Raw genomic sequence first — 23,716 nt, forward strand, 5'->3', positions numbered from 1 at the left:
ACCAAAGACCATACAGGGTGTTGTAAAAGTGGTATACTAAGCCGAAAGGGAGTGAAACTGTTTTACAACTTTCAATTCGCGTTTTATTTTTTGGTATTGGACTTATTTCAGTAAAGATTTATTTTTATTTCCATGCACGCGCTACTTGCCAGCCCACATCGCGTTATTAATTACTTAATTAAAAGCAAATAATTATTTATCCGTAAAATTGTATACTTTCAGTAAAGTTCTCCTTAATAAATTGGAGATAATTTCATAAATGAAATTCATGTTCGCACATTGGTTTAAACAATTAGTGGACATATAAAGATAAACATAAGTAGGTACTTTAACATACTTACGAATGGAATGCTCCAATTTCTAAAGTCTTAAGATATTACGAAAATACATTTTTGAGTTTGAAACCAAAAACTCGTTTCCTACAGAGTCGCAAGTCCCAAGCAAAATTATATTTTATATTCTTTTCTATTCTCAAATTTAGTAATGCTTCAGCGAATCTTTTGTGCAAGCCCCTATTATTTGAGCCACAGTTCTGTAGCTCTCATGCTTAGAATATGCGATAACTTATGTCGCCTGTGTCTAGAACACAACCAATGCAAGGAACGCTAACGATTAGGTACTTACAAAAATTTATTTATAAACACTTTATTGTATAATGATAGACACAGTTACAGAAACGGACTTAAAACTAGTAAGTATATACAGAGGCGGGCTTATTGCCAAGAAGCAATTTCTTCCAACCAACCTTTGTTTGGTGGAAAACTAAAGTTCTTAAACTCCCTTAATACAATAAAAAGCTATAAGTACCTACTTGAATCAATTTAAGCAAAGAAAAAACAATGTGGAAAGTACCTGAACTAACACAAACTACAAACTAAAAATACAAACTAACTAAGTACTTACCTATTTAACTTACATAAATAATAATAATACAAATACACATAATACCTAAATGACAAAATAGACTTAATATATATCCGCTATATTTATATAAATACATATATAACTATATAATATAATAAATAAATAATATAATAAAAATAAATTTTCGTTTAGGAGAATTTGGGTGTTAGGGTGTTATTATGTCCCAAGAGCTTTTTTATTGCTCGCGAGTACATTTATTATGATACTATTTTGTTGACTCTTTTTAAAAGAAAACCTCACAAACACAAAGCTCCATAATATGAAGTGAGGACTCAAAAATTCAACATTATTTGAGTGGCTTTGAGCAATTTGTAAACTAAATATAAGAGCTGTGAAGCGGGTTTTCATAAAATTATTTCAAAAGCGGCTATTTCCGGACTACTTCATAATACTTGATAGGTTTAGTTAGTTTAGTAGTGAACTGTTAGCCAAGGAGTGGATAAGTAGGTTAAGTATTTAAATCCGATTAGTTATTTTAACTCGACGCTCGGTCACCAAAAAAACTAATCGGAGTTAAATGCTTGTAACTCAGGACTAGACCAGAATCTCAAAATAATATCCAGATTCTGAAATAAAAAACGCATGCCCTCTTGCGGGGAATTCATGCCATCTTGACTCTCGGCACAATATACTCATGGTCACTAAGCACTGCTCCCTGCATTCGTCCATTGTTTAAAATCATGCGACAGAATTAGATTTAATTAGATTTCATAGTAAATGCATGCGCGAATTCCAATTTAACTTTAGAAGGACCAAACTATAGTTTGCTAGCAACATGCAACATGACTGCAACATACGATACTGTCAGTCACAACTAGCACTTATGGCTAAAGCAATAAAGCTCTCAATTAAGATTTAGCCTTGTGAGAGTGAAGTCTTGTCAAGTTCTAGAACTATGGTCAGCTTTGTTGGACATCGCTATGATTTAATTCTAATATTACCTACATAAGTACTTATTTATCTATGTACTTATGTGTACCTACCTAATTGCAGATTCCTTCCCCCAAATTCATAAAGCTATTTGACACTTTAAAATAGGTTTAAAATTGACGTTGTGTTATACAAATTTCAACTTTTTAATTGACGTAAAGAGTCAAACCTCGTTTGTTTCTAAGTAAATTTTAACCTTGTTGTAAATTTACAATATGTTCTATGAATTTGAGGGTTTAATTCTAAGTAAGTATTAAGTGCTAAAATAATTTATTCTTAAAAAAGGAGATTTGTTTCACTAAAGCCGACGTCCACGATGGTATGACGATTTTGATTCAGAATTAAAAGTTCTTTAATATTGGAATCAGGTGACATTTGGTATCGATATTTTGTATGTTAAACTTTTTCTTAGCTCTTGAGTGTAGAGTTAGCTCTGTTCGGATTATAATATACGTATTAGATAATATATTTGCCCGTATAGAAAGTGTGGTTGTGTCCAACCTCTGCTGACATGTTCATTTCCTCCGTCGTCGCTCGCGATGGAAAATCTGAGGAAATCCGCCACGACACGTGTTGAGGCACTCACAATTCTATTTTAAGAAAGTTTAAGCTAAAGACTCTTTTAAGACTTTAAGGGTGACTTGCACCAAACATTTTAACGTATTTCAATCTTTTGCTCGCTTGCTTTGACAGTATAGTGAGAGCAAGACAGCAATACATTTAAATATGTACAGAATACGGCAGATAAATCTGACCCCTCTCAGAAACATTGTGAAACTATGAGAGGGGGGAGGTTTTTCTGTACTTACCTTTAAATGTTTGTTGCAAGTTACCCTATAAGTATAACTGTATTAAAATACAAAAATGTTTAAATAAGGTTTATTTTTTTTGTATTTAGTATTCTTATTCATAAATTATTAGACATTGTTCCTGTTCCCGTTTTAGATTCGATGTATGTAAAATTAAACTACGTAATGTAACTACACTCACGGGCAAAGAAACAGTTCCACTTACAAAATACAGACACCAAATGGCGTAATTTTTTTTCAACATTTTATAGGAAATTTGAACAAAATATTTATGTTTTAAGTTGGTAATATTCTGATGCACCGATAAATGAACTTAAATATTGCAGAAGGTGCCATTAAGTTAGTTTTTTCGGTTTCGGTGTAATTTGATGATTTTCTGAATGGAACTTTTTCATTGCCCGTGAGTGTAGGTATGTTCAATGCACTTAACTATTTCAGGCGTCAGTTTAGAAGTAACTTGGTGCTATTGTCACTGGAACTTTTTCATTGCTCGGGAGTGTAGCAGCAAGAAAAAGTCAGTATTGATTCAAGAGCCTATGATTAGAGAGAAATTATGTGATAACATAATTAGGAGTTCATTCGCCATGTTCAATTCTATTCCTTGTGTACCTGAACCGTTGTGCATATCCCCAAGGTCTAAACTGCCTTCCAAAGCTTCGCCATGTTCATATTGTTTCTTGATTTGCGAGCGTTGTAATTGTCGAAAGCCCTATATGAAGCAAGTACAGCTAGACATGATCGTTGGGTGATGCGTATGTATACTTTTAACAATAATAAATCTGTTTTACGCGTGATTTCAGAGTGGCTCTCCCTTTGTGAAGTTGCTCAGTATTATGTAACGTCACTTGTAAAATTCTACCCTGCATGTGTTGTAATTTATTTCAGGAATTTTCGACTCGGGCTGCAGCTGCATTGCCGACGAGGTGTCGACAGATTGTGCCGGCTAAATTAACGTTCAGCGATGCAATAAATCCCTCTATTCCAATTTAGTTGAATATGTGTGAAATTTGTAAAAAAACACATCATAAATAATAATAATAATAATGTCCTCCTAGCCGAATTTCGGCCACGGCGGCCAATCTCAATTGAGTTCAGCCATCTACGCAGGAGTAGATTATAGTGCCCAAGTGTGTGCGCAGTACACAGGAGCACTCTCTGTTCCATCACTCTCATAGCCCAATGGGACGGATTGACCGACACGACTGGAGAGAGCTAGGCGCAGGACCGACTGCTTTACATGCCCATCCGACAGCATGGATCGTTTCACTGTTTCGGACATCAGGTGATCAGCCTTTTATGTCCTAACCAAACTTAGAACCACAATTTAGAAACACAAATTGATGGTTCCACCCGGGAATCGAACCCGGGACCTCTGGGTCATGAAGCGAAGCTTCTACCACTAGACCACAGAGGCAGTTATCATCATAAATACTGAGTTACAGAAAGGAACTTTAAGTAACTCAGCATTTACATTTACACCCATGCAACCATATTATGCCTATATATGCTCTTATATATGGATTAAATTATACCTAATAATCTATATAGAATATTAAATAATGTAGTTGTAGGTGCATTATCGGTTTCAGAAACTGACGCAAGCTCTGTCGCAAGTGTGTGTCGTATGATAAGAACTTTGTCAAACTATAAGAGCTTAGCAGAGCGTCAGTACTGCGTTGTTGCATGAATTCAGAGTTTCAGACAGAGACTCTGTGCTGAACACATGGTGGACATGTATCTCTGGTGTAGATATATACATATAGGATGTAACATTAAGAAAGTCATAATAACTATCGTAAAATTGTAGGTGCTTAACGCGAGATTCGTCGAACGTGATATTATAAATTCAGGCATAAACTAATAATTCAGGTACTTAAGTATAATAATTTTTTGCTCCTCTTGCGCTCACTGTCAAGTCAAAAAAGAATAATAATAAAACTATCTTTGACTATTCTCGTGTATTATATTTTATACGGTGTTCTTCCGGCTCATGGAAAGTAGTACCTATATTCTTAGGAACCATGACATACCTTAGTTGATTTATAGCTTATTTTAGCGCTGTCAGACCCGTACGTAGGTCGTTTATTGTAATATATTTTATCATCTCATGCGTATATCGTTAATCTAAGGGTCTAAGTCCCAAACTGCATAAATCTGCAGTCTTCATTCTGTCATAGACTTAATATCAAAGTTAGATTGGAAATGTTTACTGTTGAACTTTACAAAGTTGTTGCAGAAGCACTTAGACTGATGTTCGACAATTAGGCATTCCTCATTATCGGTTAGAAATTCTAACTTGGAATTACCAACATTGTACAGCATGAAGTCAAGTGATGTATTATACAGAATTAGCAAATCGTCGATGTCAGTCGTCATCCAAAAGCGATTCTTACAAGGAACCTTCGGTCAGCAGAGTTTAAGAACTCGGTCGACTGCATCTATCTATGCATCTATTATATATGTATATAGCTATAATATATCTACACACAAGACAATTACAGTCAGACAGAATTTCATACATCGCATCAGAATAGTATCAACTAGAAACGTAAATATTCTGTAATAATTATAAATTATCTAAATGTTTGAAAATAATGAGGTCGTTTGGTGTTGTATTGTAAATTTGTTAGTGGAACTTTTTCATAGGTTCTATAAGTAGGTATGTAAGTTAAGCTCACAAACCTATACTGTTTCATCTGTATGCAAGTTGGAAGCTGTAGCTGTATAGTGTATGGTTACGTTTGTATGCACATTATGTAACTGTAGGTATAATAAGATGTTTGTGAGCTCAAACAAATCCACAAGAAACATTTGGCAAACCAACGTAGCTTCGAATTAAACGGGGCTTTCCTTTTATGTCATTTTAATATTTTAAGTAGTAACTTACTTTAATTCTTTATATTGTTTCCCGGTATTCCAGCATAATAAGAAGCTCAAGGACTTAGGTATTTTCGCTAGTATAGGTAAGCTAGATTTTATACTTATGTGTTTGTAAACAAATGAACAAGCAACGAAAGTATCGTTTTTTTTTATCTTAAGTAATAATTATACGATAAACAACAGAGTATAAAAGTAAAAAAAAATATGTTGGTACATACTTACTTATAATATGGTTTTGTAGATTTCTTTTCATTAACTTTTAGGTATATAAATTTCCACAGACATATAATTACACCCGGTTCAAAGCAGCTGTAAGTATAATCTTTTAACGAAGTTCTATACATAATTATTACAAAAGTGATGATGATGGCCTCCTCGTCGTATCCGACGACAGCGACCCTGTCTATCTTCTCGCATGTGCTCTGATGTGGCTGGAGAATCCGAACTTGTTTTTAAACACCCAATTACAAAAGACTAAACATACAAAAAATACTCTGGACTTTTTAAGAACCACCCAAAAGCGGCGGAAAACACAAAGTGTTACAAAACCACTTTGCTCTTTTAAATGTTGAAATGATTTTTTTCTTCACTAATGCTCTGAAAGTGGGTAAGAATTCCCTGAAAAGAAAGATGAAAGGAGTTCATTTCATCCCTAGAGAATTTTTTTCTCACAATATTGTTTCTTAAAACTCAAATTAATAAATTGGTATCGATAAGTATACGTAAATCTATATTTTTTGCCATCTGAAGTTATTATTTATAATTTTCGGTAGAATTTAATTTAGATACAAACTGTAAGAGGTATAAACATAGATAGTATACTTACATAAGTATAGATTTCTCCAGGGTTTTCAGATTGGCTCATTTTTAGGGTTCCGTAGCCAAAATGGCAAAAACGGAACCCTTATAGTTTCGTCATGTCCGTCTGTCCGTCTGTCCGTCTGTCCGTCTGTCCGTCTGTCACAGCCGATTTACTCGGAAACTATAAGTACTACAGTGATGAAATTTGATGGGAATATGTGTTGTATGAACCGCTACAAAAATATGACACTAAATAGTAAAAAAAAGAATTGGGGGTGGGGCCCCCCATACATGTAACTGAGGGATGAAATTTTTTTTTTCGATGTACATATTCGTGTGGGGTATCAATGGAAAGGTCTTTTAAAATGATATAAAGTTTTCTAAAAAACATTTTTCTTAAAGTGAACGGTTTTTGAGATATCAGCTCTCAAAGTCGTAAAAAGTATGTCCCCCCCCCCTCTATTTTTATAACTACGGGGTATAAAATTCTAAAAAAAATAGAGGTGATGCATGCTAATTAACTCTTTCAACGATTTTTGGTTTGATCAAAGTATCTCTTATAGTTTTTGAGATAGGTTGATTTAACTGTAATTTTGCTGCTACGGAACCCTTTGTGCGCGAGCCCGACTCGCACTTGGCCGGTTTTTATTTTATGATTGCCTTGAAATAGCATATTTATGCACCGGTGGTGAGTTCGCTTAGGAGATAAGCATAATTAATATTATTACAATTTAAAACTATAATATTCAAACTCGTATAATACTATAAATCTCGAAAAGAAAAAGGTCAAAGTCGTAAGAGCATCGCATATCTTATCTAAATATCTGAGTCGTACTAAAAATAACTGAACTGTGAGTACGAGTATAAAAGGAAAAGAATACTTAGGTACTGATCTATCACCAAATAGCTCAGACCACTGGGGGATTACTCTAGCTTATTAAAAACTAAGTTTGAGACAAAATCCACAACCAACCCCGTTTTAGGTAAGTATAAACAAATTTAAAACCCCGACATACTTAAAAAAATAATAATAATATAGGTAGTTTTACTTGGTAATAACCTGATGCTCTGTTAAATGTACTTCAATGTTGCAGAAGGTCTTTGTCCACCAACCCGCACTTGGCCAGCGTGGTGGACAAGGCCTAAACCCTTCCTTCATTGGAAGGAGACCCGTGCCCCAGCAGTGGGGACGTAATGGGTCATGATGATGTGATGATGTTGCAGAAGGCGTTATAAAGCTAGCCTTTTCCGTTTAGGAGTAATTTGGTGTTTTTCTCAGTGGAACCTTTTCATTGCCCGTGAGTGTAATAATTATATTATCGTCGCATATAACGTACCTATATACTTACTACCGTTTGTTCATTTTATGTCAAGCTAGAGGTATTCCTTTGGGATGGATCAAACTTTTATGACCAAATATCTTCCGTGCTCCTAGTTTTCATTTTTGAACGGATTCATATATATCTACGGATAATACGGGCACTTGGCACCTTATGTGCGCTGTGTGATGAACTGTTTTTTAATCGGACTCGAAGCTCTGGCGGTACCATGGGAACGTGCACGAGTAGTATATGATTTATTATAGGCGCGAGTAATGCTGCAAACTGCGTAGGTACCTAGACTAAACTTAAAACTAGCAAATAGTGAATCCTCGGCATACTAAGTGCCAATTTCACCATTCTCGGTTATCTAACCGACAGGGATTGAATTATAAATTAAACTTCATCTCCATATAAAATTCATGACAGATGTGTCAAAAGTTAACCATTACTCCCTGGTTATGCTCTAACAGAGAATGGTGAAATTGGCACTAAACCAAATCGCCAATCATATCAAAATGAAAAATATTCAACCAACATTTAGGTATTTGTTTATAGTTTACATACTGGAAACGTCGCATAAATCTAAGGAACCGTACCCCAAGTAGGTTAGGTCATAAAACCTGAAATTGAACGTTGTAAAATACGTCATAATCATAATAATACCTATGAACATCAAAATGCTATAAAGCCTTAATAATACTTAACGACAACCCGAGGAAAATATATTGAAGGAATCAAGTATAAAGCAAATACCTAATCGGTAATTAACTAGAATTGCCTTTAAGAAACTGGAGATATTTTGTCCAGTAAGTCTAGAAATTTCCAGTAAGTGGGGCTTAGCTTAATAGGTTTCACGATGCAATGTGGCTCATATTGGATTTAAAGAAAATTGTTTAGCTTGGCTCAACTGTCGTGAAAGAGATAGCCGACAATTCGAAAATTCGAACCGGTAAAAAATCTGAGATTATAATCAAGTTGTACATCATCATCATCAGCCAATAATCATCCACTGCTGGACATAGGCCTCTCCCAAGGAGTGTCACAACACTCGGTCGTCGGCTTTCCTCATCCAACCACTACCGGCTACCCGCCTAAGGTCGTCGGTCTAGCGGGCAGGAGGGCGTCCCACGCTGCGTTTGCCTGTTCGTGGTCTCCACTCGAGAATTCGTCTATTACAACGGTTATCGGTTCTACGGCGGGAGATCTGACCAGCCCACTGCCACTTCAGCTTGCATATTTCGATAGCTATGTCGGTAACCTTAGTCCTCTGACGGATAACCTAATTTCTGATAGGTACGATCCATCTGAAAAACCCCAAGCATAGCTCTCTCCATAGCACCCTGAGTGACTTTAAACCTACTAACTACTAACCTACACTTGATTCAAATATAAATTATTTAGATCCTATCCAGTTCTACCAATATATTTACATGACCTTGTGTGTTTGCTAATTAGGTAGGTATAAGTATGTATAAACTATATAAGAACCAAACCATAGAACACTTAATAAGTAGGTACTTACATTCGTACCTATTTTAAACACAGTGAAGCATCTTACATTTTCATATTTTTCCTAAAACAAGTAACAAAGGCTGATCAATAAATATTGAGTCACAATTTTCACCCGAGTGTTCTCGAAAGGGACAAACTCTTGACCCCCTTATTTCTTTGGTCCCTAAGGAGCGAAGTTTGGTGGCTGCTGTGTACCTCTGTGAAGATTGGAAACCTAACGAATCTTTGTAAACGCTTTGAAAATTTTACGTAAGATGGTCAGTTACATATTGGAAAGGATATGAATGTATATTTTCGTAGCTAACCAGATTTACTGAAGTAGTAAAAATACCTACTATAGTAGCATTTAACTGAAGTTTTTTTATTTATTAGATAATTGTTGTGTATGAAAGGAGCCTCCCCGAATGTCTTGAGGGTTACTCTATCTATACTGACGAATAACTAACGAACGAGAGCTGTCGTGCAATCGGCACGTTTAATACAAGATAGAGTCGGGGCTCGTGCAACAGCGCCCGAAACTTACCCCCTTATTCATAGAGAAGTTACATAACGTTTTAACTAATAAACTGTTTTGTCCCTCTCCGCCAAAGAACAATTTGTTCTTTGACAGAGAGGGACAAAACAGTTTATTAGTTAAAACGTATTGTAACTTTTCTATGAATAAGGGGGTTAGATTTTTGTCATAAGCGTGTCGGTAACAAACACTCGTCACTCTAGAGAAGACTTATTCTGTGAAAACGTGAGAAAAAGCCACTCTACAATATACTTACGACACTTTGAGGATGTTATTTGGCTGACATATCCCTGTATTTGGGTCATTGCCCTTCAATCCTGACTATCACACGTGTATCCGTTTCCTTTAGAAGTACAGTCAGCAAGATATACTACGTATGCCATCCCAGCGCAAACACTTTGATACTAAAAGTTGGATGAAAAATACATAGGTACAAACGACGATAACTATTTTTCATGTCATGTATTACGTCACTTAAGTGGGGTGGGGGGCGGGGGAGGCATTAATATCTCTATTACTGACTGTACCTATGCAGTATCCCGCCGCGAGACACATTGTCTGAAGTTTTACACTAATGTAAGTTATGGCTATGTAAATTACGTAGAATGAGGCTGGGGTGAAGCAAAAAGGTACGAATTGTGTTCTTCTTGGCTTATGGCCGACTGCCAAGAAGCTCTCGAGCGACAGGCTATTTGCTAGGTTACCTATAGGTATAGGTATAGTTTACTGCAAAGGTACTGTAGTAAGTTCATTTATACTTTTAGATAAATAAATGTACCTATATCTAAAAAAATATATACTATATTTGAACATCTATTGATCTGAATCAAAAATTGACACATCTATTCTCAAGCCACAGTGGACTTATGGCATAGAACTTTGGGGCACTGCAAGCACTTCAAACATACAAGTCATACAAAGGTGTCAAAATGCAATCCTTAGAAAAATAAGCAACGCACCCCTATTCACCAAAACATCTGAAATACATGAATACTTGAAAGTTCCTACCGTGTTGGAGGAGGTTAGATCTCGAACAGCTAGATACAGAACGCGACTGCAGATGCATGTGAACCCACTCGCCGCCCAGCTCACTAACGAACTGAATAGTACCCGACTCAAGAGACACAAAATCCTGGATCTTGACAAAAGGGGACTATTTTAAAACATGGGGAAACAATCAATGGATGACAGACCCGACACGTGACGCTCACAGAAAATACCTGCTTATGGTCTCAGGACCGAACGCAAGTGACCATTAAATAAGAAAAAAAAAATTGAACATAATCACTTACTAAGTATTCATAGTCGACCGAATGGTGTAAAGACTTCTAGGTTAGTAATTAATATTGTACTCGGGTCTTCGGTATAAACGAAGACACAACGCGTGGCAGAGTACGAGATTTTAATTAAAACTATCAAAATGTAAGTTTAGGTAGAATTATATTGAGTGAGCATAATGAAAAACAGTAATTATATTTGAAAATATAACAACATAGGTATTAAATTATTATACTGACATAATAAATATTGCTATAATTTATTTATTCTATTACCGTATCAGTGAAAAATAATATCACCGGACAGGGTTCACAGTGGCTCCCAAAGGATGAAAGGATAAGTCATTGGTGTGCCATATCGCATAGGTAAATTTAATTTAGCATACATTACACTTAACCATTTTACCTATTTATTATGTAATGACGCAGTATAAAACTACTTGAAAATTAAACCTGTACTATAAAACTATACAATATACAAAAAAACGATTTCATTCATTATCTTTCAGCACAGCTAGAGCCATTTCTTTAGATATACAATCAGACATGCTATTCCTCCTTTCCACTTCGACTTCATCAGTCGACCACCAACTCTCATCCTCATCCTGGATGAAGCAGAGAAAAAGATCATCTTCATACGTGGGAAAATAATACTCTGGTTGATCCCACCTTTCTTTCACTAAAACCATGTGCTTACTATCCTTCATATGCTTTTCTAAGTTCATGTAATCATCAAACTTGGTATCACAGGATAAACACTGCCGTAAATGCATTTGCCGTCGGATGTAGTTCACTATTTTGATCTTGTGATAGAAGTCTATGTGTGCGGTTAGTTTTGTAAAGTAGAAGTCGTGGGTTCTTTCCATGTGGTCTAAAATATTTTCAAATTCCTGCTCATTGTGTTCACAGAGTAAGCAGGTGATCAACGGACCGCTGTCTTCGGTCCAATCCGACCAATCAGGATCACTGTCTACATTGGAATCATTATCTACATTCTTTTTTTGTGTCTGATTATTTTGAATGCCATCCTGTGAGGATGCTTTTTTACTACTGTTAGGCTTAACACTATTTACACTCTTTTTTACATATTCTTGCTTTTTATAAGTCTGCTTTTTATCACCATTGTAATTTATAACAAAAAACTTATCATATTCCTTGTTTTCGGGGTTTATCCTCTTATGTCCTTTCTTCCTCATGTGTTCTTTTAATATGTTTCTGTCCTTGAAGTGTCCTTCACAGAAGATGCACTGGAGATTTTCCAGTTTAGCTTCAAGTAAGTTCACCAGTTCATCGATGAAGATAAGGTTCTCGGGTTTAGCAATGTGGAAGTTGTGTTTCTCATACAAATGAGTCAAGTACATAGCCCTGGTGCCGGACGGTGTGGTGCGGCAAAACAAACACTCTTTTTCATAATTCTTGTCTTCTCGCTCAAACTCATGCCTCTTCATGATGTTTTCTATGCGGGTCTGTTGCAAATTGGACCTCAACTCCTTGTCCTCTGGTAGAACATCGCTCAACAGGTAGTATTTCTCATCTTTTGACTTAGTGCCATCTGGTTTGTCATCGAGCAGCATTGTAGTGCAGAAATATCCGAGACCCTCATCTGAAAAATAGTGAATAACACACTTGTTATTTATATTTTAATGATAGGTTGGTCACAGTTTTAATAAGGCTGAATTTGATACCCTTTCACCACCCAACCCTATTATAAGGCTTTGTAACATCACACAATTAAAACTAACCTCTAAATCGTAACCTCCAATAGCAAAGATATGCTTGTAAATCGGCGACTTGGTTGACATCAGCGATAACTAAACGATGCTCCATGAATAGATGAGTCAGTAAAGGCTTCTCTTCAGCAGGTAATGTAAACTTTTTATCACATAAAACACAGGAACATTCGCAAGATTCTTGGCTCTTCAAAATCGACAAATTATCGCTCTTCTGGTGAAGTGTGAGTGGCCCAAAGTATTGCTTTTCCGACATGATCGCTATTCAATAACTAAGCAATAATATAACTCAAAATTCTATCTAAAAATACGGACAAATTGACTTGGAAAAAAGGAAAACACTAAGGTGAAATCAGAAATATTTGAAACTGTCAAATCAGACGTCAGACGTCAACGTCAGTGTCATGCTGTCGGTGTTGTCATCAGTGTTTCTGCCAGTGTCGTGTAATACTTTGCTCAGCTCGGTTTCATAATTATCAAATATAGCTGTACCTATTATTGCAATTTTATTTAAATGGGGAAATCCAAAATGATAAAATTTCGAACTCCTTCACTTAGAATAGCAGGAACATAATGTTTTCTTGTATAAGGGTACCTACCTAGTTTTGATTGGTCGGATGGCACTTTGACGGAACGTTACAACATAAATAATGGTATGATCGGTAGGTAGGTAGGTACTTATGTAAAATGTTTATAAGAAAAAAATACATATTTTGTACTGTTTCATGTCTTCATTTATTCTTATAGGTATTTTACCTTAATATACGTCTTACCTAGCTATACAGGAACTTCGTAATAAAACTTATTAAATATCAATATCCATAAATGCTTATTAAGTTTTTTTTTATTACCTTATTACATTTAACATAATAATATATAAGCACCATACCTACATATAAGTACATAAGCCTCCTATAATAGGAGATTTTATGAAAGCTCAAAAATTATGAATAAAATATGAATCTTAGATGGCGAAGGTAATGTACCTTTATTATTTAATTTTATTTATTTCAATACTTTGAGATACCTAGGTACCTACAGAAAATTAATTCAGTAAAAAAATCTATAAGGACCTGCACAACAAGTGCTGCAATAATAAAAAAAAAATATGTATGAAAAAACCTAAATACGTATCTATCTACTTAAAGCGATTAACCTACGCTTTATTAATTGACTACATACATACACCACCTAATTACTACTTATATTTATTTACTAATCCTGTCTAATTATAATATTAGATAAATAGGTAATCACTTTAACTTAGCCTTTGAATATTTACATAAATTAAGTTAGGTATATAGGTACTTTTAGTCAATGTTATAGGACTAATAGGTCAAGTCTGACTGTTCAGACGCTGGAACCGTAAGGGCCAGAAGCAAAAAAAATATTAAAAGAAATTGGATTACCAATTTTTCATCGTAAATCAGATAAGTTTTCAGGGCAATACATTTTGTAGCTTTCACAAACATTCAGTCGTGGCATCAAAACCTATTATTGATATATATCACAACAGCGTTCAATTAAATGTTGTCTGTTTCATTCAAGCAGCACGGTCTCATGTTAATAAGTTGTCTACATCGTCAGTTAGCTTTTTATACATTGGCACTAAGCAACTAGGTAATTCGACACGATCACATCTGATAATTACAACCTTATGTTTGCACGCCAGTCAGGTAATTTTGTCTCTATCGCCAGGATATGGCACTTTAAACTAAATAATTCCACTTTAAAAGTTACTTTATGAGTGACTCAGGTTCACTCATAGGCCTTACTTCCTAGGGTTCACTATTCAATTCACGAATATCCCGAGTTCGCAAGAATCTCAGTTGAAGTTACCACCTGTGTCTTTTTCTTGTGTGCTCACTACCTTTCATTTATCACTTTTGAAAATCTATTAAGATGTCGCGGGTATGGTTCCATCAACTTCCACTCTATTTGTATCTATTGATAATCCTTAACTCTAAGAGACCCATTATGAATCTACCTCACTGCTACTTTTGATAAACCTACCTAGTTTATCGTTTTTACAAGATATATTTGTATCGACATAAAGCGTCTTGTATGGCACAGCAGATCCTTTGCTCTCGGCAGTGACTTGTATTGCGTATTTTCGTCCCGGCTTGAGATTTTCTACTTTTCTTACAATCACCTTCACCCTGTAAAAACGAAAGTCTTTTAAGGAAATCTGGTCCACAACCCAGTGATTTTCATGATCATAATGCTGTGAAACAAAGATAAAGACATTTTATAATATATGTAGATAAGTAGGTAACTTACGAAGATTTTTGGGATCGGTTAATGCACTGCAATTTCGACGTTGGCTTCTTCGAGAAATGACACTTACTGTCACTTTCTCCATTTATGATTTCACTTGCTGAGATGCAATATCTGGTAATGAAAAGAACAGAGCTTAGTGTAATGTAGGTACCTAGGTAGGTATAATTCAAAATTTCCTTAGAAAAAGCTTATAGGTGCTGGTAAAAATTGATAGTTTTGTATACTGCCTTTTAAAAGAAAGAAAGAAAGAAAAAACATTTATTGTCACATAATCGAGAAAACACAATAAAACACAAATACAAAATTAACTTAAGATTAAAAGGTGGCAAAAGGACAAACTCAGCAAAGCTGCGAGTTATACCTCGTATAATCTATGCAGCGCTGGTTTTCAGTATGCCCTGAACTTAGGTGCTAAATTATAATATACTAATAAATTAATTAAACTAGTTACACAAGCTTAATTAGATAATAAATAGTATAGTTTTATATATAAATAAATACTTTATAATAAATATTATAGTTATATATACAAATAAATAATAATAATAAAAAAGCTGGTCATCGCATCTTTACTAAAACAATACAGTAGGTGCTCCCATAAAATCAATACAATAGCATAATTATTTGCACTCGAAATACCTACCCACTAAAACCCAAAATAATATTATGTTTCTAGTATCAAACCTGATAACATCAGTGGCATGATGAGAAGCGGGTAAGAAGGCGACATCCACGGAGCGACACGACCTGCGCGGGCGCAGCTCACGCACCGTGGCGCCGTCACCAGCCGCCAGCTCCGGCGTGTTGATGCCCCAGCGTGATGTTGACGCTATTAGCTGAAGGGAAAATATACGCTAATAAATCTAAACTGTTGGAACTGTGAGCCATATCTGCTGCCAATGTAAAATACGTGAACGGGTGAAGGTAAAAACTAAGGTTCTTCTGAGATATGTCCAATTTACATGGGAACTGGCTATTCACATGGTGGGAATAATCAAGGAAGTCACATCAGACTCCCTTGATTCGAGACTGGTGGTCTCCACTCGAGACCTCTTCTACCCCAACCGCAATCTTCAACAGGGTACATTTGGCAGAATCCTGACCTGTATTCCCAAGTCCCCGCTCCAAGAGTCCCGTCGACTCGGCGTCAGCTTGATGACGTAGCGCATCCTCGTTTCTTCTGAACTGCTGGAGTCAAACTGGACCCCCTCATCACTGGTCTCTTGGATGGAGGAGCTGGACATCGGAGCCGGGATGAAGATGTTCTTGTAGGGCTCTAGGTTGGAGATAATTTATGTATAATTATGTATTTTTTTTTACTTATACTTAAAATTTTATTGGAACGCTTGGTATTGAAATTAGAAACATTTAAATTCACTGATAGATAATAAAAAAATAATAAAACATGAGTTCTAAGTAGTGTAGGTATATCCCAATTAAAACAAGTGAGAATTATTTTCAATAGTTATCTATTTGGGCACCTATAGGATTTTACCTAGGTATAACATTTTATATAAGTATCCCTTTATTGCGCGGTAAATTGCTTCACTTGACTCACCAATATTCTTTCCTGAGTAAATACGTGTGCCTCTCACAAAGACGTCCGCATCGACAGCGCCGCCGCACGTGGACACGACCAGCCACAGCCCGCCCCCTGCGCTTATTGTCGACTGCAACAAAACAAATAGAAACGGTGCTTATTTTTATTTACCACCGACGAAAAATAGGGGTGTTAGGGAGTTAAAGAAGGTTGTCTGTCTCTGTATCTGTGTCTGTGTATCTGTCGGTGGTAGCGTCATAGCTCCTAAACGGCTAAACCGATTTTTGATTTGTTTTTTAATAAGGTACCTTATATTTTTGTTCATTTTATATGAACAAGAGAAAGCATCAATTCTTAAATTGATAAGTATGGATGCTTTGGTCCTGCTAGGTGCTTACATATTCCATAAGTGGAATAACGTCAAACCATAACTTCTGTACTGCAATCCAATGTTTAAGAAATCATAATTAATAGTAGTAATAAGTAGTAGGTACCTTGAAATAAAACACCTGTCTCCCCTTCAACTCAGCCGCATAAGGGACGCTTTCCCTCAGTCTCTTGGCGACCGACGTGCGCGGGCGCACGCTCCCGGCCGCCAGCAGTGAACCGGCGCGCCGGTCCTGGCCCAGCCCGAACAGCGACACGTGGTAGGTCTGGAACATTGGCGGAATTAAAAAAAAAACACTTAAATTAACACATCCCTACTTATATTATAAATGCGAAAGTAACTGTGTCTGTCTGTCTGTCTGTCTGTTACTCTTTCACGCCAAAACTCTTGAACGGATTTGAATGAAATTTGGTATACATACGGTCTAGACCATTGGTACTCAACCTTTTTTATATAAGGGCCACAAACACGTTCAAGTCATGCTGTCGCGGGCCGCAAGCAATTTTTTTTTAACTATTATAAAGCGATGTATACTAATATAAAAAAACCGGCCAAGTGCGAGTCGGGCTCGCGCACAAAGGGTTCCGTAGCTTAAATCAACCTATCTCAAAAACTATAAGAGATACTTTGATCAAACCAAAAATCGTTGAAAGAGTTAATTAGCATGCATCACCTCTATTTTTTTTAGAATTTTATACCCCGTAGTTATAAAAATAGAGTGGGGGGGACATACTTTTTACGACTTTGAGAGCTGATATCTCAAAAACCGTTCACTTTAAGAAAAATGTTTTTTAGAAAACTTTATATCATTTTAAAAGACCTTTCCATTGATACCCCACACGGGTATGTACATCGAAAAAAAAAATTTCATCCCTCAGTTACATGTATGGGGGGCCCCACCCCCAATTCTTTTTTTTACTATTTAGTGTCATATTTTTGTAGCGGTTCATACAACACATATTCCCATCAAATTTCATCACTGTAGTACTTATAGTTTCCGAGTAAATCGGCTGTGACAGACGGACAGACGGACAGACGGACATGACGAAACTATAAGGGTTCCGTTTTTGCCATTTTGGCTACGGAACCCTAAAAACACATGCATATGTCGCAGTAAGATAGTTATAGCCGTAATATAGTTATATCCCTAGGAATATGATTATATACCGGAACATAGTTATACGAAAGCGATATCTCAAAACTTTTGATTAGTTTAAAAAGATTTGTTTGATTAGTTTTAATTGTACTTATTGTTAATGCTTTAAATTCCAAAAATATGATCGTTTTAATTATAATTTCAATTAATTTAATACTTGTTCATGCCACAAAGTATTGTAACTGCAGGTTACCTATACCTACATAAATAATGTAGATTTTTTATGAATAACTAACTATAAAACATTTTGGCTTTGATGCCAAGGTTATTGAAAATGTTCCTGTAATAAAACGAATAGGTGTTCTACTGAAAGATGTGCTGAGAAGCATCCAGCGCTATGTATGTTATTCTGGATGTCACTATTCCTCTACTTGTCCGAACAAAATTTTTAAAATATTTATATTGAAACCATGATCTCAGTTGATAATTGATAAGAGACAAAGATATCTCAAAATGTTGATTAACTTTAAAAGACTTTTAAAATTTTGTTTAGTTTTCATTATATTGTTAATTCTTAAATCCCAAAAAAATATGATTGTTTTAATTATAATTTAAATTACTTTAATACGTGTTAATGACACAAAGTAACTAACTGCAGAAACAACAACAACTTGATTTTTTTATAAAGATAAAACCAATATACCTACTTTCGTTTTATTTAATTCTATGTGGTAGATTTCTATTTCACTAAGTGCAATCAAGTAATAAATTTATAACACTGAACTTAATCTAGTAATATAACTATATCACTAGACTTGTTCCGTTTTATAACTATATTCCTAGTGAGATAGTAATGAATCGCTTTCGTATAACTATGTTCCGGTATATAATCATATCCCTAGGGATATAACTATATTACGGCTATAACTATCTTACTGCGACACATATACTATTAGACCAATAAAACAAAAAAATATTTTGTTATTTATCCAAATTTATATATCTATCACCTTCAATGTATGCTATTTCAGGAACGATACACATACGCCAATGAATTATCCAATCATCACAACATTTTTGAACGCTTTTTGCAAAGTTGTGTTTAGTACTCGCGGCGAATTTTCCTTTTTGTTTACTATCGATTGTTATTTAAAGTCATGTTGATTGTTTTCTTTGACTATTGTGGTGTTGTGCACTCGGAATTCTTGCCAGAAAGTCAAACGGTAGGAAAATAGTATTATTTGCGGGTTATGTAAAATTTAATACAGCAAATTCGACGAGGAAGGCCAGATTTGTTGAAAAAAACCAAGAAAGATTTTGCACCACGATATCGCACCTTTCGCACAATTGTGAATGAATTTTTCAACAAATACCATCGAGCATCCACCATATTAACCAGATATGGCTGCAGCTCACGGCTATAGCTTCTTTTTTTCCTAAACACTAAATACCACTTCTAGGCACTGTTTTCAATCTATAGAAGACAATAAGGAAAAATCGCTGCGAGTACTAAACACAACTCTGAAAACAGCGTTTAAAAAAATGTTGTGATGATTGGATAATTCGTTGGCGTATGGGTATCGTTTCTTAAGGAGCAAACTTTGAAGGTGATTAAATAAATTTGGATGAATAACAATATTTTTTGTTTTTTATATGGATATAATCCCGATACTTTTTACATAGAATGTTATTATCTATTATCTCTCATGGCACGCGGGCCACTGATAAAGGCCCGGCGGGCCACATGCGGCCCGCGGGCCGCAGTTTGAGTATAGCTGGTCTAGACCCTGGGAAAGAAAATAGGCTACTTTTTATCCCGGAATTCCCACGGGAAAACTTTTTAAGGCGAAGCGAAGCGCGCGGGAACAGCTAGTACGAAATAAAACAGTTGACATTATTGACCAGCGGTGACCGGTGATCTATGTAGGGAAACCTAACTACCAGCTACTGACACTGCATTAAACAATTCATAAGCAGCGTTGTCGCCTGTCGAACATCTGTCAGATCTATACAAGTTACGACAGATTTGACAAGGTCGCTGCCTAAGGATGGTTTTTTGCAAATTTTCTGTGGCGGTAACCCAAAAATCATATTCCTAACCATCTGTCAATAATCATTATTATTATCTAGCAACCATTATTTTAGTAGCGTGGGACACCCTCCAGCCTGCTGTCCTGACGACCTAAGCGATAAATAAATATGTAAGTAATCATGATGATCATACATTAAATTTAATATACTTACAATACTTGGATCTAAGTTTTCTATCAAATGATGAGTCCTATCTCCAACACAGGCGATGACTGGGTCTATGTTCGTGACTTTCGTACTGCGACCTGAAAAACATGCCTGATAGGTAGAAATATTCTAAAATTCTTAAAAAAATGCTCAAATTCTCGTGTAATTCCTGCATAGTTATAACATTATTTATAAGTAGGTAGGTAATAATAAAAAAAAACATATTCATAAAACACAACAGTAAAGTTGATCCACCAAATTTTCAGCATAAAATAGTAATGAATAGAAGTTTTACATAAAATTATAACGTAAAAAACAAAACACTCACTATACTTTTTCCTTCTATAGATACTGTTGAAATTGGCAGAATCGTACGCATCAAACAAACTGACGTCTCTATCAACTTCTATCTTATTGTCAAATTCTGTTGACGCTTCCATTCCACTATGGTCTTGGATCACTCGATTCTGCCCAGTGAATCGATTCTGTTTGTTCTCCAATCGGTTAATTTTTAGGTCGAACTGTGCGGCACAGAGTGATGTGTAGTTTCTTCTGCGTGACGCCACCACGCAGTAGGAAGTTGCTTGAGGGTCGACGGGGCTGCAAGAGTAAATTATCTAGTTACAAGGAAATAAAGATAATAAAATCAATGTATGGTGTTCGCTCCTTTAATTCTATACTATTCTCTGAGGGGGTGTAAGTTAAGTGCCTGCACCTGGCTCTCTCCAGTGGAACGTTTGTGCATCTCCCCAGGGTCTAAACTCCCATCCTAAGCTTGGACCATTTCCCACCAAATGGTCCACTGCGGGTTGATGGGTTCATCACACATAGGTGGGATATGCATATGCAGGTCTCCTCACGAGGTTTTCCTTCACCGCAAGAGCGATATTACTTATACATTTTACTTAAATTCCAAAGATCTCATTGGTACATGTCACCGCTGGGATTCGAACTCGCATCTCTGGCGTGAGAGACGACACGACTGAGCTACCAAACCTCTTTTAGGTTTTAGAAGTGAAATGTTAGGTACCTCTGTTAGGTAATTTTTATTCACTTACAATTAGTTGGTAAAACCAAAACCTCCGCACTACTGTAAATTTATTAACAATCAATGTATTGTTATCCAAAAAAATCGAGAGCGTAAGTTAAGTATCACTTTCATTAATCTTATTCCAAGGAACGTATTGAACGGCTATAATAATCGCTTACAGCACTCGTTAAAAGACTATAAGCCGCATAACCGTCACTAATAAATTTATAAGGGCAATAACTCCGAACTATTAGCAGGACCAGTTTCTTGTGACCTATGAGTGTTTACATACAAAAGGATTATTGGTAGCGGTTTTGAGTTTTTTTGTTTCCTTATTGATAGAATATTCTTTATTTGTACACACACAAGAACATAAGTTACAAAGATTGATATTTTATGCCTAGTACCACATACATAGGTACACAACACAGGTTCTCTACTTATTTAGGTATCTGGTAATAGGCATAAAATACTCTCTCTTTTGATGTTTAACTTTCTCTCCATATACCTACCTATATAGCCTTAAGTTTGGCAAGACCTATCCGGTAAACCAATATTTTTTAAATCTTACTAAGTACCGGCTTGCTGTCAGATTTAAAGCGATAGCGATAGCAGAAAGTGCAGACAATAATTAGACACCAGTTTTGAGATTCAACGCAAAGAAGTAGGAGGGGTCTGGCCTAAGTGGTCGTTTCAGGGTCATACTTAGTGGCTGGTGTTGCATTCCGCCTGGTTTAATTGTAAAGAGGATCAATGGTACACGTTGCTATAGTAACTTAGCACTTTACATACCAAGTGCAATTCTGGCAAGTTGGATTGGCCTTTTAATTTTACTGTGGGCCAATAAAATTGCAAGATCATTAAATCCCATTATCAAGAGAATAATGGTTATTCAAGAGCCTTTCTTTGTTTGGATTAAGCTAGATAGGGTTTGTTGTGAGAATTCCGGGATGATAAATTGAAAATTGTAATCAATTTTTGCACGTTAGGTATGCGTGAAAAAAATAACAAACATATTCACGAACTTTCTCATGTATTACTTTATACCTACATAGTTTCAGCTCAAATGATTTCTGTAACGTTATGGAGACGTTTTGAGTTTTGCCGTTTTAAAAATATCTTATAATTAAATTCTATAGATTTCGTCTACATTGTTGAGTCGTATCCAATGAAATGTAATTAATTGACACAGATTTCACAATAGTATTGGTTCGTAATTCGTCAAATTTTGATCTGTCACAGCAATCCTCTTAGCTGAAAGTAGTATATATATAGATGCATAGTTTTAGTATAATCTACATACAGTACATTGTACTAAAATATTAATACTTGTGACCCTTTTACCGCAGACCCGGTCCGTAATATTTGATATTGTATGAACCTACTTTGGTTAAATTTGTGTAAGTTTCTGAAAGGATTCAATTTGATAATAAAATATCGTCCGTGGTCGGTCGAAGGGTTAAAACTCTTGAAATCACAAAGGTCAGTTCAAGGGTCCAATAAAGAAAATTATTTCACAAATTAATTACTTCGTAGCCACTTCAATTAATCGTCACTTTAATCATAGCATTTTGTTTTTAATTAATTATTATTCCCTCGTGTTTCGTAGTGAAAATTGTAAATAAAGTTATCCTATTATGTAATGTTATAAAAGGAAAAGTTTTGAAGCATAACGGATTTCTCTTTCATGCAAAAACTACCGAACGGATTTTTATAATTATATGATTTTTTTTTAATATATGTACCTACCTAAACTTACTTTCAATTAAGAAATTATACATATAATCAGTATGCTTAATTAAGAATAAAGTAATAATAAACATTAAGGTATCTGAAACATTAACGTTAAGTATAATAGAAACAACGAATAATGTTATTAAAAACGGTATTTGATAATAAATAAATAATCGGTAATGCCAATTTCTCCTACGCTAAGTATACGCAACTGGCTGAAGATAGCTCGGTGGCAACACACACCGCGCAGTGCGTCAGAACAGAACAGAAAAAGCCTTATTTAAGGCAACCATCATTCCAACCACTTTTTGTAATGCCTATCGATAGACATACTAATCTTTCCAATCGGCCATTACGATCAAAAATCAATCATACCCACATCTGTTTACAGTCGAATTTCAATTACGGCAATGAAACGGTGCGGTGTGAAGATTATCATTGAATAATGAATTTTAATATCTCAATGCAAGAGCCGTGTTTCGAGTGGTCGCCGAAGAATGTTATCGGGTGGTTGTAATCTCTGATAGATTGGGTCTTCTTAAGGATACTTTGCAGGAATAATTAATAGAGTAGCGGCGTCTTTTAAGCGGTTTTTTTACGCGGTTCGCAATTACTCGCATGCCAGCCTTAAGAACGAGTGCCGGGTGATAACTTAACCATTAAAATAGGGTACGACATTTTATATAAGGAAACCGACCAAGAATCCCATTG

General features: G+C 35.6%; 2 protein-coding genes across 2 annotated transcripts in view; both read right to left on the reverse strand.

Annotated features, from left to right (window-relative positions):
- Window positions 1–11,115: 11,115 nt before the first annotated feature.
- Window positions 11,116–13,060, reverse strand: LOC105387291 (zinc finger protein 277). Its single transcript, XM_011557995.3, has 2 exons — window positions 12,712–13,060; window positions 11,116–12,572 (listed from the first exon to the last, which is right to left on the reverse strand). The coding sequence occupies exons 1-2, from the start codon at window positions 12,953–12,955 to the stop codon at window positions 11,461–11,463; spliced, it is 1,356 nt and encodes a 451-aa protein (XP_011556297.3). The 5' UTR covers window positions 12,956–13,060; the 3' UTR covers window positions 11,116–11,460.
- Window positions 13,061–14,208: 1,148 nt separating this feature from the next.
- Window positions 14,209–23,716, reverse strand: part of LOC105387309 (protein NDNF-like) — a 38,217-nt gene continuing 28,709 nt past the window's right edge. Inside the window, exons 6-13 of the mRNA XM_048624568.1 lie at window positions 20,570–20,841; window positions 20,248–20,339; window positions 17,014–17,172; window positions 16,538–16,649; window positions 16,083–16,255; window positions 15,664–15,815; window positions 14,980–15,090; window positions 14,209–14,858 (exon numbers count right to left, since the gene is read on the reverse strand). Coding sequence (XP_048480525.1) covers window positions 14,675–14,858; window positions 14,980–15,090; window positions 15,664–15,815; window positions 16,083–16,255; window positions 16,538–16,649; window positions 17,014–17,172; window positions 20,248–20,339; window positions 20,570–20,841 — 1,255 coding nt within the window. The 3' untranslated portion in view covers window positions 14,209–14,674. The remainder of the gene's footprint in view (window positions 14,859–14,979; window positions 15,091–15,663; window positions 15,816–16,082; window positions 16,256–16,537; window positions 16,650–17,013; window positions 17,173–20,247; window positions 20,340–20,569; window positions 20,842–23,716) is intronic.

The sequence above is a fragment of the Plutella xylostella genome, chromosome 3 (genome assembly GCF_932276165.1).
Source record: "Plutella xylostella chromosome 3, ilPluXylo3.1, whole genome shotgun sequence".
Classification (NCBI taxonomy): Eukaryota; Metazoa; Arthropoda; class Insecta; order Lepidoptera; family Plutellidae; genus Plutella; species Plutella xylostella.